This window comes from Mytilus galloprovincialis, chromosome 6 (assembly GCF_965363235.1).
Source record: "Mytilus galloprovincialis chromosome 6, xbMytGall1.hap1.1, whole genome shotgun sequence".
Classification (NCBI taxonomy): domain Eukaryota; kingdom Metazoa; phylum Mollusca; class Bivalvia; order Mytilida; family Mytilidae; genus Mytilus; species Mytilus galloprovincialis.
This window is the reverse complement of record NC_134843.1, coordinates 90,194,118-90,211,789: the sequence shown is the minus strand read 5'-3', so window position 1 is coordinate 90,211,789 and position 17,672 is coordinate 90,194,118. Positions and strand designations below refer to the sequence as shown.

Below are 17,672 nucleotides of genomic sequence, written 5' to 3'. Positions count from 1 at the left end.
AAGGAGAGAAACAAAATAAGTTCGATCTTTGAATAATAAGCGTACAATCAACTTGTCGGAATTTTCTGTTCTTTTTGTCTTCCAACTGTTTTTAATCTAGCGTGACTGAAAAGTCTGATGTAGACATAATGCTCGTCTAACTGACATGGGTTCTTGACATCATCATTATTTATGTTGTATTTTGTTTTAAGAAATGAGGTAATCACTCTACCCATTCATCCTTCTACATCTTATTTGAACTCGCAAGTTTGTTGATATACTTGTTTTACTTAGCAACAGTTCATTTTTCTATCCGTTGTTTTCCGGTTAACAATTAGTCGTCTCAGTCTACTAAGACCATGTGATCCAAGTTGTTTATTTTGTTGTTCGTACCGGTTAATGACCTGACTTTGTTGTTTACTGTGTTGTTCGTAACGGATAATGACCTGACTTTCGCCCTCTAATTCTTTTACTTTTGTTTTGTCTATCATGTCTCGAACTTCAATCACATTGATCGAAGTCAAAAGGGATTTCACTGACACAATACCATGAGCTGATTTGTAACCTATGTAGATTTTCCTGCTTTTATTCACATCAATTCTGACATACACATATTATATATATCGTTTTTCCTATCAGTTTTGGCAAACCAGTTATTGCTATCACGCTGCTTAAAAAAACCTAAGATAGAAGGAAAGGAGAACGATTATTATGTTTAAAAGATTTGTCCATTTAGGATCAAAGATTTCTCAGAATTTTGGTATATCAATCACCTCTACTGTTATGGAAGAAAGCAAGTCGTCATACTCTCTCTGCGTATACGTCCTACGCGGATGCAAAGTAAACATGGATTAGTTGACGAAAGGTTATTGCTCAAAATGAATGAATTTAATGGTTTCGGGTCTATTGACCTTCTGTTGTGATGTGTAGTGGTTTTAACATTAACTTGTCATTTCGTATAATCATGTTTTTGTCTCTCTCTGAATTCATCGCACCGATTAGTTTGGAAGTAATCCCTTTCTCTCTCTTTCAACGTATGGATACTACCAAACTAAACCAATTTTCACGCAAGGAACAAAATATTAACCCATGTGCATCATACCTATATATGTACCTTAAAAAGCCATGTTAGAGTTGAATTTGATAAACTTAAACATTCTGTAATCAAGAACGTCAAGAAAAGTATAATATCTGAAATTACGTATTCGCAAGTATAAAATTTGTTATCCATTCGTTTGATGTGTTTGAGCTTTTGATTTTGCAATTTTGTTAAGAACTTTCCGTTTTGAATTTGCTCGGAAATCCGTATTTACTTTATCTTACTGTTTAAATATTGCTGTGTTATTAACCATGCATGGAACTATGAAATCAATAGTTGTAATATTGACACTTTTTCCTCTATTTTGTCGGAACCGGAAAAAAAAACATTTTGAAAACAGTTGTTTTCGGTGCAGAATATCTAATTTTTAAAAGAAATGTTTTTATTATCTTTTAAAGCGTTTAAAATGTGTTCTTTGTTGTGATTTGAAACAATATTTAATATAGGCTCCAAATGGTTAAAATGAAACGCTTGAAGATAAAATATCATATATTTCACTGTTTGTTCCTAATTGGACCGCCTTCGTCATAGGAAGCATCGTCTGTTATTGTATTAGCAGATGAACATTAAAGTTCATGACATATAAACTGATATTATCAATTACCAATTCAGATTCACCAAGTTTCAAATTTAGAAAAGAAATATAAATCTATGTTTACTCTCATTCTTGTCCTCATGTCGATGTTCATTTATATAGATTTTCTTATACTCATTGCCTGGAATAAATTGTAATGTTAATTTTTCCTTGTAACATGGACATTGGAGGTATTTGCCAGTTTTCATGTAGGGTGTGTCACCATTTGTTGTTTCAAGCATTGTCTACAAAGTCAAACGTTATTGAAAGCCCAAGAATAGATGTAAAAATGCCTTATACCCAACGTATCGTATATCTAGAAACACGTGTTCGAAGTAAATTTGTTCGAGGCTCATGGGAATATTTATATACTTTTTTTGCATGGCATTCGAATTATGATTGTCTCAAATTGGTAAACTTTCAATATAATGGAATTTGATGCGACTGTCATACATACGAGAGGTTTAGCTATAACTATAACACATGAAAATGTCTGTACCAAGTCAGGAATATTACAGTAGTCATCCATTCTTTTGATGTGTTTGAGTTTTTGATTTTGCCTTTTGATTAGTGACTTTTCGTCATTTCGTTTTGAATTTTCTTCGGAGTTCAGTATTTTTTTTTGATTTTACATTTTTTTTTTTTTATCTTACATAAGATTTGTTCAATAATTGTTTTGTTTTACTTTTTAAGCATATTTACGTAGCCCTTATGATTCTAATAGTTTGTCATATTATACCGTCGAAATCGGGATCGATGCCAAATAGTTATTAAAAACGGTTCTTTAATATCTTAATACAGAATTCTTCGATCATAATTTATCTAAATTTGTACTATTGAAATTTATTTTCCTAGTATGGATTTCGCATTACCACCAACTTAATGAGTTGCCGGGTTTGCTTACCAATCAATTTTTGTGTCCAACCCTTGTCTTCATACGAAATTGATAGTTTTGCTGTAAATTGTCAACTTCTTTTAAAGTTTGTGAAATCTACAACGAGTGACCGACAGACGAGAGGACGAAGAATGTTGACAAGTGCCTTAATATACTTAGTGATATAACTGAATGTATGTGAAAATGAGCGTTTTTTACTACCCTTCTGTTTCAAAAGACTTATTTGTATCTCACATTGGCATGTGCAAATAAAAGCATTGTATGCTCTCTTTTTAAAGTCATTTTTGAATTAAATCACCTCTTAAATAAAGGCAACAGTAGTATACCGCTGTTCAAAACTCATAAATCTATGGACAAAAAACAAAATCGGGGTAACAAACTAAAACTGAGGGAAACGCATTAAATATTAGAGGAGAACAACGACACAACATTAAAATGTAACACACACAGCAACGGACTAAGCATTAGACAACATCCGATGAGAATAACCAATATAGCATCAAAACCAAATACATGAATTCGGGATAGAAAAGTACCGTGACACGTCTCATAGTAATGTGAATTCACACTCAAAAATAGGAGAAAACAAACGCCATAACGGAAACACAACGTAAAAATGTTACACACACAGAAACGAACTATGATATAACAATGGCCATTTTCCTGACTTGGTTCAGGACATTTTTAAAGAAAAATGGTGTGTTGAACCTGGTTTTGTGGCATGCCAAACCTCGCACTTTGATGGCATTGTTAAATATAACATTATTATGACAACATAATAATACAGGACTACAATACAAATAAATAGCAGAACGTATTAGGCATAGAAACACATAAATAATAGATAACAAAAGGCATCAGGTTTAAAATTCATTACGTCAAAAACGCGCCTCGTCCAAACAAGACTTACCAGTGACGCCCAGATATAAAAGTTCGAAAGTCAAAAAAAATGGGACAAAGTTGTACAGCTCTGAGGATCAAAAGTTGAAAAAGGTTGTGCCAAATACGGCTAGGGTTTTTTGCTTGTGATAAGAACATCCTTATTATATAGAACAATTTATGCTATTGCAAACAGTAAATTTTATCAAATGAATATAAAAGATTTACATGATCAAACTGACGTTAACTAATTACAGAAAACAAAACCATAATACATAATGCATTGAAGACCAACACAGAAAATAGACACACCCGACTCAGTGACAAACCAGGCCTGAACGCAAAAAGTCATAACCATGACGTCACATACGAAGTGTTGAAAAGGTACAATATTACGTCATGCAGACATTTGAATTTCTGAAACAGCACAAATATGACGTCATATTTGAAAAATTATTTCTAAAAAATAAGATAGAAATAGGATTGAATTAAGATTATAATAGAACTAAATACTGATATTACATTTAAACACAATGCACATTGCAATACTAATCAATAGCAATTAAATATCTATAATACTAAAATTACGAGGTCCAATTTGTCATCCGTCATCACGTAAAAACGACGAATCAAAGAATTCAACTTTATATACAACTAATATAGTACAAACGTATAGATTAAAAATTACACCACTCCAGGCCCCTTTGTTTTCCACGTAATTAATATCGCCAATAATTAGGAAGTTCCGGGTCGAGTCCGATACCGATACCAATAGTATAATCACCTGTTACCTATTACCTTATCTGTACGTTCCGCATCTGACAGGCGCACCACCAAACGGTGTATTCAGGATTAATATGCTATATAAACGGGTCATAATCACAGGGTTGACACTACTAAATTGTCAAATTGTTACCTATTGTAGTATTTTAATCCGTAAGACTTTCTAAGATAACAATACGAATACTAAAAATCTGGACTAAAAATAAGTTTCAATTTGTTAGCGGGCATGACGTAAAACAGCGAATCAAAGAATTCAACTTTATTTATAACTAATATAGGACAATGCTGTTGATTAAAATATACTCCATTCCAGGACCTTTTGTTTTCCAAATATTTAATAATACCAATAATTGATAAGTTCAAGTTCGACGGGTTCAAACAGAAAGATTTGAAAGAAATTGTGTATCTTATAATCGGCATGACTTTATCAGATGACAGTACTAATACTAAGATAAGGCTTGCGCATAGTTATATACTTTAATTCAGTCACGAACCTGCGATATCACTGGTGTGTTCTAGTGTTATATATATGTCCGGTTTGTTTTGAATCTAACTTCAAACATAAAAATCGTACAGATTACGTTGAACAAAATCAAAACTAATAAATGAAGGCGGTGGTCATGGTTGTTTGCAATCTAAAATGTTACTTTGATCATCACTGATATATATGACATAACTTGCCGAAAAGTAAAACTACAGGTACAATGAAATTGGTACCGTTAATGTTATTACTGCATTGAATGATACCTCTATGTTTGATTAATAGTTCGTGAGTGTATGAACAGTACAGTATCGCGTACTACGGTACTGACATGAAAATACGAATATTGTTTATTAAAATTTCCTACAATAAAAGTTCGAAATAATTGGTAAAAAGGAACTGTTTACGTTATTTCCTCGTCCATGTTGGACTTTTTGATTTTGTACTTTTTGGTTTCATCAGCTTTCAGAGTTTGTTCAATGTTATAAACTTTCAATTTGTTTTATTTTGAACACCACTGACGAGAGATAAAATGTCGAAATCCGCATCGGGTGCAGTATCACTGGTTCCCTTAATGTTATTGCAGTTTTAAAGAATTTGCTATTTAATCTTTATTTATGAAACTCAGAGTTTAGACTTTTGTATTTTGGGCAAAAACTCGTATAAGAAAGTAATCACTATGTATTCGAATAGCATTTAGAAATCCAACATATGCAATATTAACATTTGGATATGGAGACGTACCTGTATGCCGCGTAATCAAATTTATCAATTAGAAATGCTACCTGAATCCCTTTGAAATACCAGTTATCCGTGTGGAAGAAAACATTATTCGGAAGACGGATTGTAAATAACCATTGTGTACTTGTAATTATTATGATTAAAAGTATGAATTAAAACGTATCCTCTTGTTAAATCTAAGAAGCTTATTTTTAGTTCAAGCACAACTAGATGAATAACAATCCATAAACATTGACGTAGACAATATACAATTCATTTGTTACTGTAACTACTTGTACGGACGAACAATTACCTATGGATAAATTAGCCGCATATTCCAATTAAATATATCATCCTCATTAATTCAACCATTTTAACTATAAATCCATTTTAATGTTGATTTTTCTGTAACTTGTGTTAATAAGTTGAAATATTTTTGATACTTAAATGTGTGCTTTTAGTGGTTTACTTTTTCAAAGAGATAGTGCAAGCTTCATTGAGATTTAGTACAGTTTCTTGATCTTAACTTTCACAGTGTTTAGGGTTCTAGCAGTATTAAGCATTATATCGAAAGATTAAACCAAAAAGACTAAATGCTTAATTGCATGTTTCACAAAACTGAAGTTGTAATATGTATCAGCATATATGTAGTATTTGGAAAGTTATAGATGAAGTGGAATATTTATTCCTAAAAGTCAATATAACAAAAAAAGATGTGATATGATTCCGAATATGACAACCCTCAACAAGAGACAAAAATGACTAAGAAATCATACACTAAAAGTCACCGTACGGCATTCAACAATAAGCAAGATCCAAACAGCATAGTCAGCTATAAAATGCCCCGAAATAACAAATGTAAAACATATTAAACGAAACATCTAACGGCCTACTTTATTTACAAAATAATCAACGAAAATAAAACACGTGATACAGCAACAAACGACAACCCATGAATTACAGGCGCCTTACTTCGGCCAGGCACATACAGAATACGACGGGCCGGGGTGAAACATGTCAGCTAGCGACTAACCCTCCCCTCTTCGTGAGACAATGTTGTAACGGTACACCATACTATGAGAACAGAGTATAAAATTCATGTGAAAGATACTTAACGCATTAGATAGATACAAATAAAATATATAACTTAGAAAAACACAGAGAGGATATGGGAAGGTTCTTGTACATACCAACGACAAAAAGACATGAAGTACAGATCTGAGAGTACCTGCAATAACTGACAGCTGGTTCAAAGTCAATATGTTTTAACTAAATTTGATGCTGTTATTCAGATGCATGTGATTTCGTTAGTGTTAAATATGTCTTTCTTTGAAAAATTTTACAATAAAATTCAGAACGGAAATGGGGAATGTGTCAAAGAGACAACAAACCGACCATATAAGAGACAACAACAGAAGGTCACCAATAGGTCTTCAATGCAGCGAGAATTCCCGCACCCGGAGGCGTACTTCGGCTGGCCCCTAAATAAATATATATATACCTGTTCAGCGAAAATGAACGCCATACTAAACTCCAAATTATACACAAGAAACTAAAGTTAAAAATAATACAAGACTAACAAAGGCCAGAGGATCCTGACTTGGGACAGGCGCAAAAATGCGGCGGGGTTAAACAAGTTTATGAGATCTCAACCCTCCCCCTATACCTCTAACCAATGTAGAAAAGTAAACACACACTATTTGTAATATTGACTCAATCTTTACCAACTATAAGAAACCCTTGATCACACTTTTAATTTCATATTAACATGTTTGATTGCTACCTTGACCATAAACACTGAAACATTAATTCTAAGAAAGGGTGGCGTTTTGTTTTCTTTGTCATATTTATTGACTCATTTATTGTTTCGTATACGATATCATGTCGCTCTTGCTGAACTTGTGTGCCTAAGTGTATTAATAATCTTTTCCAAACTTGAAACTTGAAAAGAAAAAAGTTAACATTTTCTGTAAGCTTATCATTGTTTATCTTTCATTAAGGTATTTAATTATATTTAAAAAATGTGCCAGACATCTCGGTACCCTATTATAGGTGCTGTATAATTGGCCAGTAATTTACAAAGATAGGCTGGTACAATGTATGTGCTGTTTCGCAATTTGTCAATTCAATTAACATTTCATGTCGAGTTTATTACGTTTAATAATACTACTGCTATGCTAGTTTGGTATAAGTAAATCATTTGTTATTTATTATGTTGAATGGTGCAACTTCTTCAAACAAGGTGAACTTTCTGTTTGGTTCAAGTTTATGTTTGCACACAAGTGATATAAATTTACTTTTTATTTCTCTTCATTGTTGGTTATGCCTAGGCTGTCAAATTCAAAAGATTCGTTTAAAAATGTTTTTTTATAAAGTGTTTTACAAAAGAAACAAAAACATTTCCGCAACATGAGTTTTCCATTTCTTAATAATAATGTTATTTATATTTCATCATACATAAACCCTTTAGGAAAATGTCTCTGTTAATTGGTTTTTCTCTAAAGTCATGATTATTTATATTAAAGAATACAACATTTGTGAAATCTGCATATTTTGTAATTAGCAATGTTATCATTGCAGGGGTTTCATGATGACTTAGTGTACCGTTATACAGTAACTATTATTAAACATAATTGAATTAAAGTTTCTATTTCCGCTTGATCACATAATTATGTAACGGAAACCTGATAATCAGCATGGGACTAATCGTAACAAAACAAAAGATGTTTTTGCTGATATCATTGTATATGACAAAGCAAACACTGGTGTTCCGTACTGTAAATTTGGATGTTGTTCGGTTTCGTTAATGAGTTCAGAATTGCTGTCCTTGGGTTCTTTTGGATGTCAAGATTTTTGCGATTTTTGACACTCAATAATCATATGACGTCAGTATTATATACACACATTTTTATAAACTCGTCGCTTAAAGAAAACTAAAAATTATTATTTTAGCAATAAGACACAATAAGTTAAATTTCTGCAGGAATTCATTACACATAACGATAACAAATACGAATCGATGTACTATTTTTTTACCCACATGTACACATTAATTTTCATAGTTTCGCAATTAATCATGCAAATACTAAGGAACTGGCTACTATTTGGTGATATTTATTTGTCAAACACAATTGTTGACTTTAATATTATACAATTTAAAAGTTATGAGTATAGAACGAGCACAAACATAAAACAAAATAAAACGGCACGTTTAGTCAGAGTCTCGCTATCTGAACGCAACAAACCCGTACAACTTTGCGGTGTCCGTATTTAAACTGTTGCAAGGCAAAATTGTCATGCAAATAAGATCTTTAGCTAGCTATGAAAGCAGGTTAATTCCCCATATTCTACATTAGAAAATACCTGTACCAAGTCTGGAATATGACAGTTGTTTTCTAATCGTTTGATGTGTTTGAGCTTATGATTTTGCCATTCGATTCGGAAATGTACGATTTGAATTTTCATTGAAGCTGCTTATTCTATTGTTTAACATTTTTCTTTTCCCTATCTATTTTTCCATATTTTCTAGTATCATTCAAGGTTGCACTTTGTAAATACAGCTGTTTCTGACAACACGCCTCTTTTGGGGAGAAATTGAATATTCATAGAAAATTAATTTTGTTAACATACTGGTTCCCAGTTATGCTCTCTGTGTTCCATACCGCAGAGACAGAACTGCGGAATGTTACCAGTAAATAAACACGTGCATATTGTTTACATTGAAATCTGTGGTAACCTTTCATTCGAGGTAGGGGTAGTTAAGAAAATTAGTGTAAGTTTAAACTCTGAGAAGTTCAGGGCATATAAACGTTGAAAATATGCCACACAGCCCTATATTTTGACCTTTGAAAAAAATTGTGGTGCAAATGAACTTTCAATTCTAGGATAAGATTTTTTTCAAAACTTCATAGTAAAAGTGGTACAGTTTTAGCCGTTAAAGGAGTTCCTATGGGAAATTGTATTGTCAATATTTACAGAAATGCAACCTATATAGGGTGAAAAAGGGGAACATTCAGAATTTAACCAAATTTGCTTTATTTCACAGATTTTAAAGAAATTAACTCAAATATGAAGTTTTATAAATATTTAATGAAGATTGATAGAATCCTGGGCCTTAGATATGATGACTCAGCATAAATTTACAATTTACAGTATGAATAGTTTACTTAAAGTCCTGGATACAAAATTAATTCATAACATTGTAATTTAAATTGTTAAAAAGTGCTTTTATTTACTCTTCGCAGTCATTGAAACTCATAGATCCTTCCTGAATATTATTTATGGAGTATTTGTGTCCTTTCGATAACCCAAAATTAAGCCGCAACACCTAATTCTTCTTTTTTGTCACCACGGCATAACAAATACAAGCTAGAAAAACAAAAATATCTCAAGAAAACTTACAATAATGTGTTCTATCCTGAATATGTACTAAATATTTCAAATTGCTAGAAACAGCAGAATGATTTAGGAAATTTGAGGCCCCAGGGCCAAAAAACATAGAAAATTGCCTACCCCCTGGGTCATAAAACAAATAATTTAACTTGTAAATGCTATGATTTTATGATTTTAAAGTTCTTGATATAGAAAACAATAACTATGCTTGGAAGTTATGCAAAAATCAGATGTTAGCAGTCATCTCTACAACATTTTAAGTGAATTTATATCTCAGACTGGTATCTGCATACATACAACTATTACAAATATGGCTTTGTTTGAACACTTCTAGTATATATAGTAGCTAAATTGTGTCAGATATATGGTTACAGATGATACTGTTGTGACAAGAATTCTAAATTGACCATTTGAGGCAGAAAATGTGTTCTTTAATTGACAAATAGGCATACAGTAAGATGTGGACTGGAGACAGAGGCTGGATTGGATACTGTATATAATCTTGAATGTTGTGATGATTGACTGCTAAACATTACATTTATAATATTCTGATAAGCTTTCAATATGTTATCAAAACAGTTTTTAACAGGTTCTAGGCATTTTTTATCAGAAAATATGCAAATAGGGTAAGCTGGCAATAATTAAAGTCTTGTTTTCAAATTTAAAAAAAAATTGAAACAGGGGAGGGGGTATAAAATGTATAGTAAAGAAAAACTTAGAGTATACACAGTGATTTCTTTAAGACTATAATTCTGATAAATGAGTATTAATGTGAGAAAAACTGATTTTAGAGAGTTTTCTATTTGAATAAATGTCTATATAGGTTGTACTTTGTAAATACAGCTGTTTCTGACAACACGCCTCTTTTGGGGAGAAATTGAATATTCATAGAAAATTAATTTTGTTTACATACTGGTTCCCAGTTATGCTCTCTGTATTCAATATCGCAGAGACAGTACTGGGGAATGTTACCAGTAAATAAACACGTGCATATTGTTTACATTGCAATCTGTGGTAACCTTTCATTCGAGGTAGGGGTAGTTAAGAAAATAAGTGTAAGTTTAAACTCTGAGAAGTTCAGGGCATATAAACGTTGAAATATGCCGCAGAGCCCTATATTTTGACCTTTGAAAAAAAAAATTGTGGTGCAAATGAACTTTCAGTTCTAGGATAAGATTTTTTTCAAAACTTCATAGTAAAAGTGGTACAGTTTTAGCCATAAAAGGAGTTCCTTTGGAAAATTGCATTGTCAATATTTACAGAAATGCAACCTCAAAATTGTCTGACAATCATCTCGGTCAACCCTCCTTTGAAAGACCTACCTATAGTATTTTTATAAATATGTTCTCATCCTGACCATGTATGACATATTTTCCACTGGACCTGACGAAACCAAATATCAATCAATTAACCAAAAGACTTGTGCATACAAACTATTTCAGAATAAAATGTTTAAAGTGTACGAATGTTTATTTATTGCCCAACGTTTAATCAATACCGATTTAATCAAAACCTCTTTAATCTGTTGAATAAGGTTTTCGTTTTAGATATAATAATTGTTGATATTCATTTATGACCCTCAAAACATATGGCACTTTCATTACGTATTCCATAAAATGTCGCACATTTTGTAATATTATTGATACTAATACTACTAACTTTAATGTATACAAGATGATCATTTAAAACTACTGATAAGTATTTATATATTCATTGATGAATTTGTAAAAAATCCATTAATTTTGATAATGACTGATAGTATATCATTTTTTAGAATATAATGTGTTCGTCTCTAAATTCATTTGACACATTGCATGTGTGATGCTTTTTATGTATTCTGTAATGTATGCATTTTATTAATGAATATGCGAAAATAACTTTTTTATACTTATTGCTCAATTATACGTTATCTTTATGAAGGCACTCGAATTACAAAATAATAAAAATGTAATCATCTGAAAGCTCAATATGACATTACGATAACCGTAAACAGTAGACAAATGATTGATGAATTATTAGCATCTGCAAAATCTTCAAAAGTTGAAGTAGTTAAAGATGTATATACAGTAATTTACGATAAGGGATCCTGAGTGTTACATCATGGGGAGTTATATACTTGTAGTAAGGATTACAGATATCGTCACCTATTATTTTTTTACCGTATTACAAATAAGTGTTTGCGTATGATTTGCTCGGTATTAAATTATCTATGATTTGTGACATATTTATATGAACTTCAAAACACATTGTTGTCTGCATAATATAATTCCATGTGTTTTATTACATCTACAGTAGCTTGAATACATGATGTAAAAAAATGCCCACTGTAACTTTTGCCTAAATTTAAATTTTAGTTATATGAATTTTCATTTAATGTATAACACCAATGTCATCCGAATGTCCCCACAAAAAATATTATACAAAACAGCAATACACCTATCCACTAATCTGAGATAAGCCCGCCCATCATTAGCAACACATGGCAACCCAGCATCCTCGGACAAGCTTATCTACAAAATGGCGGTTACTACGAAGTTAGATGTGTTGCTACACAATATTAATCTTGATTATTTTAAGGATAAGACATTAACAGGGAGATCAAAAGACCAAGGTTATAATTATTTTACTCTTGGTTACATTCATAGCATAAATTTGTGTGAAATTAATGCAAATGAAGTGGATATTAAAGCCAAATGTTATCGGTCAATGAGGAAAAATGAAGCTCCACACAAAGTAAACATTACAGTGATGAAAGATGAGAAGATAATATCAGACAGCAATTGTACATGTGTAGCAGGGTAAGTAATTAATTAAAATATACATGATTGCATGTGGTGTCATACTCGGCATGATCGTATGGTCAGATAAGAAAGTTTTTAGATAAGATACATATCAAAGATTTATGGCACAGCATGTAAACTGGCCAATTTACGCTCAATGAAACACTTGTTTTATTTGTGTTTTGATAATTAGCTAAGTTTTGATTACATTTATATTTATTTAATAATTGTATAATCTATCCGTTCTATCATGAAATTAAAAAGATAAATATGAAAAAAATATAAGATATATATATCAGAATTATAAAAAACTTCTTTCTTCATTTTTAGTTTATCTGGTACTTGTTCCCATGTTGTTGGATTAGTGCATACAATTTGTCACTACCAAAATTTAAACTTAAAAGAGGTACCATCAGAGCTATCTGCAACAAGTTTGCCACAACAATGGCACAAACCAAGAGGGAGAAAAATAAAAGCGCAACCAGTAGTTTCAATGACTCTTGCTAATCCAACAACACCTACTTCAGAGAGAAAAAGAAAACCAGTGTTTACCGAAATTCCGCAGGTTGATTTACCAGGTTCATCATCAAGTGCAATTTTAAAACTGAAGGAGGATGATGAAATTCCACTGAGTTATTTACTGCAAGAAAATGCAACCACAATCGACACAAGGCTTGGCAAAGTTCAGACAGGGTCCTTACTGTATTTTCATGTAAGTAAAATATAATCGAAAGTTCATACATATTTTAATTTTCTTTACCTGAAAATAAGATATTCATTACATTTTGACAAGAGTGTCCTGAAAATTTGTTAATAAGGAACATACAGTCCATATTTCATTAATGTTATAAAATAAAGTTCCTGGAATTCTTCTATTAACAATTTTGAAATTTTTAATTTGATTAATTGAACGTTCAATGTGAATTCTATGAGCTGCAATTTTACGGGTAAGTGCAACATCACCAGAAGACATTTGCGTAGCAGTTGATGCAAAAGGTGGAATATTTAGTCTCAAATTTAATTCACCAAGATCTTTTTCTATACGAAATCCTTTGTCTGCCATTATTCCATCATTGTCTTGAAGATAACCCTGATCCTTAAGTTGCTGTAGTAGTTTATAAAATCCACTTTCCTTGCAAATTTCATTGTCTGAGATAGATCCCGAAAATAAATCGGATACAAATATTACAGAACCTCTCGGATCTGTAACCACCAAAGATTTCAAGGTTGTTGATGACTTGTAGTCTGAATAGCACTGACTCTGTGACTTTAGTGATGAAGGTTTCTCTGTTTTTAATTCTGTACAGTCTATAATTGCAAGGCATGTTGGAAACTCTTGTTTGTATTGTTGTGGCATATTCTGTATAATAGTATCTCTGTGAGGCCAGTATGACAAATATCCTAATTTAAGGTACATATAATGGATAACACTCTTAAATATAACACTAACACTTTGGGGTTTGATGTTGAATCTGTATGCTAAGTCCTTTATATGAAGTCCATTTCTCAAACGACACAACACTAAGAATAGCTGGTCAGTGAGCAGCATTGCTTTGACTTCTTTTCTTTTTTCTTTGTAATTTACTGGATTAATTCCTTCTTCTGGAAATAAGAAGTTTACCAACAAAATGAATCTTACATATGTTAATCCAGTGTAATACTCAAAAAGTTTCTTTATGTTTGAATTTGCCACTGTTTCTGCAGAAAACTTTTTATTGTTGACAACTTGTTTGTGTTTCTTTGCTGGCGATCTTTTGCTTTTTAGTTTGAAATCCTGTTCAACACAACTGGCTAATTGCATCTTTAGGTCTTCATTTTGCTTAATGAGTGCATTTTTTTCTTCTTCCAAATTCTTTATTGATAAATTATGTGCGACCAAGTCCAAGTTTGTGTAAACTGAAAAAAGAAAATAGAAAAATATGAAAAATTATGAATCATGAAATTCCTTTTTTTTTTTTTTCAGTTACAGCACTATGAAGAGCCACAATCAGTAGATGTCACAGCTTGTGGAAATACAAAATTTCCCATTCAAGTTACAAATATTATAGATGACTTGTATAAATGTTGTAATGAGTTTATACCAATAAGTATTGAAGAAGCCATGAACTTAGAAAATGTTACTGTTCGCCAGTTTGACTGTACAGAGTGGTTCAATCAAAGAAAGAAAAGAATAACAGCTTCACAATTTGCCAGGGTTGCTAAACGAAAAAAACAAGTGAATGAAAAATTTTTACAATCTTTGTTTGATCCAAAGAAATTTTCAAGTGCAGCAACCTCATATGGAACTGCCAATGAAACTGTGGCAAAGGAACAATATGCTGAAAAGTATAAGGACAACCATCTTCACGATTGTGGTTTAGTGGTCAATCCTGGATTTAGTTTTCTTGGTGCTACACCTGATGGAAAACTGTGCTCCAATGGTACCACAGGAATTATTGAAATAAAATGCCCTTATGCTGTTAGAGACCTTAAAATTGAAGAGGCAGTTGTTACAGCTAATTTTTGTTTGCAAAAAAATGGAGATGTTTTAGTTATGAACAAAGGACACGACTATTACTATCAGGTTCAAGGACAGTTACTTTTAACTGGTGCACCTTTTTGTGAATTTATTGTATATACAAAATCAGATATGTCAGTGGTAAAAGTACTTCCAGACTACGAATTTCAAATGGAAATGTTCAGTAAACTATGTGAATTTTATAAATCACATGCCATGCCTTATCTTGAAAAAATAGAAAAAGACTTACCAATTTCATCAGTTTGAGTATCTTTGTCATTTTCATTTCTAGACAGTATTATTGGATTAACATGATCAATACATGGGACTTCTGGTACACTACAGGAGGGTTCTGCACTATTGTGTTCCAATTCAACATATTTTCTTTTCCTGGATTTTACTCTGGCTTCATATATCTGGCCACCAGTTGCAGGAAAGGGATCTGGATTCTTTTCTGATGGAAAACCACCAACAAAGTGCTGAAAAAATCATGTTTATTCTGTTTTATTATTACGAAAATAAAAATAGATGATTGATAACTGGTTATCTATAATGTTTGATTTACAATTAAGCTTATCAAATGTGTCTGGAGACTTAAGTTTTCCTTTATTTGTATTAGTTATTAAATTACTCTATATCATTCAGATCCATCTATCAGTTAATCATGTTAAATTAGCTTTTTATTTTTAAGTGAAAACAGATATTAATTATGTAAATAATTGTTTACAAATATTAACAAAAATATTACATACCTTTGAACAAACATATGTGTCTCTTGTTATTTTATTAACATTTAGTTGTTCCACAGGCCTCCCACATGCCTTAATCCATCTTAAACAAGCATCATAATTTGTCTTTGGTTTAGGAAATGGCAGGAAGGATACATTAATTATCCTCTCTGGATACCTTGTATCAGAATTACATGTTCCCCATGAGCATCTTTTTACCATTTTTCTCAAAAATAAGTTGAAATCTTCTAATTGACCAAGTGTTTATATCTATAGCTTGTCCGAGGTTATGGCTGACACACGTGTTGTTATCATAACAATGATTCACGTGCATCTTGTAACTGATATGATTGGCTGATATATTTATCATAGATAAGAAATGGATTGGTGTATTATATATATATATATATATATACATTTTTATTGGAAAAAAAATATGAAAACAAAGTAACATTATATCACTGTGCTATATATATGTTTTGAAAAATCTAAGGAATCTATTTTTCTTCTTCTTTTAAAATATGAAAAGTAAACTGTAATTTTTTGTTAAAGTTTTACAATAAAATATATTTTTACACTATTTCATTTAAGTAATGTTACAGTTGAATTACATGTAAATATTAAGATACTAGTCCTTAAGAGGATACTCTTACTACACGTAAAATTGAGAATGGAAAACGTATTGGTTTTGTTTAAGTATAATAATGATAAATTTGTTTTAGAAACGTGAATAATCATTTTTTGATATTGCATTTCATTCTTATTCTGTGATAATCACATATTATTTCATTCAAGAATATGTTTCAGATATAAATTGTGCACCGATGGGCAAAACCCCGTAAGTTTTGGTAAAAAATATTTGAATAATGACATAAGATTCATTCAGTAGGTGAATCCTTCCGATTCGTCAGTTTATTATCAGTATAAAAAAGACCTTTGGTATGATTGCAATGAAACAACAATATGGAGGATTATATATCTGTTAGTGCACGACAATCAACAATGAAATAACAAATACAGAATCAGTATAGTCAGATGTAAAGAGCGCTTCAACAATTCAAACTAATAAACTAACGACCTGATGTATGACAAAAACAATAAACGATATGAAACAAATAGAACATACAACAACAAACGACAACCACTAAATTACATACTTCGCAATGGTACGTATACAACCAGGCAGTGTTATTATCAAATTCATCAGAAAGAACTTGTTTCCCTAATTTTATGAAGTCCTCCTCTTTATCTATACCACTAAAGAAACAGTCCCAATTTCATTGAGTCGCAACTCTTCTTAACCCATTCCAAGTCGAAATTATTTAAAATATAACATACAAAATGAAATGTTTTGTACTTCCAAAATTTGTCTTTGAAGCAAAAATATCCAAATTCGGGGTCCGTTATCTATCCGTATCTTACATACTTTCGTGTATATTCAGTCGACATACTGCCTGCGACATATAAACACTTTTTGTTTCAACTCTTTTCCATTTGTATCGAGATTTTGCGTGCATCTTCTTGTAAATATAATTATAAGTTGAATGAACTACAGTCATTGTGTTTTAAGCATAGTATTATAATTTCCTCGTTAAATACAAAGTTTCCCTAACAAAATTCTCTTACCTAATATAATTTTGTATATTAATACAAAACCCGTTAGGCAGGTGATTAGTTTACTTTTTATATTTCCACATACTTACTGCACAGCCACAATATAAAACTTATATATATTATTGTATTTTGAAAAAGCCAACAATATCGAAATACGCATATTTTTCTAATTTAAAGATTTAATGTATGCTATCTTTATTTAAACAAAGCAAACGGTTTTTTCAGATTTTAGTTAAATTTTGTTTGGATTA

The 17,672-nt window shown here is 31.4% G+C and overlaps 2 protein-coding genes across 2 annotated transcripts; one reads left to right on the top strand and one right to left on the bottom strand.

Moving 5' to 3' along the window:
• The first annotated feature begins 12,238 nt into the window (after window positions 1-12,238).
• LOC143080666 (uncharacterized) lies at window positions 12,239-15,842 on the top strand. The gene is made up of 3 exons (XM_076256633.1): window positions 12,239-12,600; window positions 12,913-13,294; window positions 14,546-15,842. Exons 1-3 carry the CDS (start codon window positions 12,320-12,322, stop codon window positions 15,344-15,346), a joined length of 1,464 nt encoding a protein of 487 aa, XP_076112748.1. The 5' UTR covers window positions 12,239-12,319; the 3' UTR covers window positions 15,347-15,842.
• Window positions 13,081-16,181, bottom strand: LOC143080665 (uncharacterized). Its single transcript, XM_076256632.1, has 3 exons — window positions 15,832-16,181; window positions 15,330-15,558; window positions 13,081-14,478 (listed from the first exon to the last, which is right to left on the bottom strand). Exons 1-3 carry the CDS (start codon window positions 16,027-16,029, stop codon window positions 13,361-13,363), a joined length of 1,545 nt encoding a protein of 514 aa, XP_076112747.1. The 5' UTR covers window positions 16,030-16,181; the 3' UTR covers window positions 13,081-13,360.
• Between the last annotated feature and the right edge of the window lie 1,491 nt (window positions 16,182-17,672).

Excerpts from the sequence above, each read along its gene's own strand:
- LOC143080665 (XM_076256632.1), bottom strand. The coding sequence starts at position 16,029 with ATGGTAAAAAGATGCTCATGGGGAACATGTAATTCTGATACAAGGTAT. Across the intron at positions 15,559-15,831 it reads ACACATATGTTTGTTCAAAG|CACTTTGTTGGTGGTTTTCC; the intron begins GTATGTAATATT and ends TGATTTTTTCAG. Across the intron at positions 14,479-15,329 it reads TACTCAAACTGATGAAATTG|TTTACACAAACTTGGACTTG; the intron begins GTAAGTCTTTTT and ends TTCTTTTTTCAG.
- LOC143080666 (XM_076256633.1), top strand. The coding sequence starts at position 12,320 with ATGGCGGTTACTACGAAGTTAGATGTGTTGCTACACAATATTAATCTT. Across the intron at positions 12,601-12,912 it reads AATTGTACATGTGTAGCAGG|TTTATCTGGTACTTGTTCCC; the intron begins GTAAGTAATTAA and ends CTTCATTTTTAG. Across the intron at positions 13,295-14,545 it reads GGTCCTTACTGTATTTTCAT|TTACAGCACTATGAAGAGCC; the intron begins GTAAGTAAAATA and ends TTTTTTTTTCAG.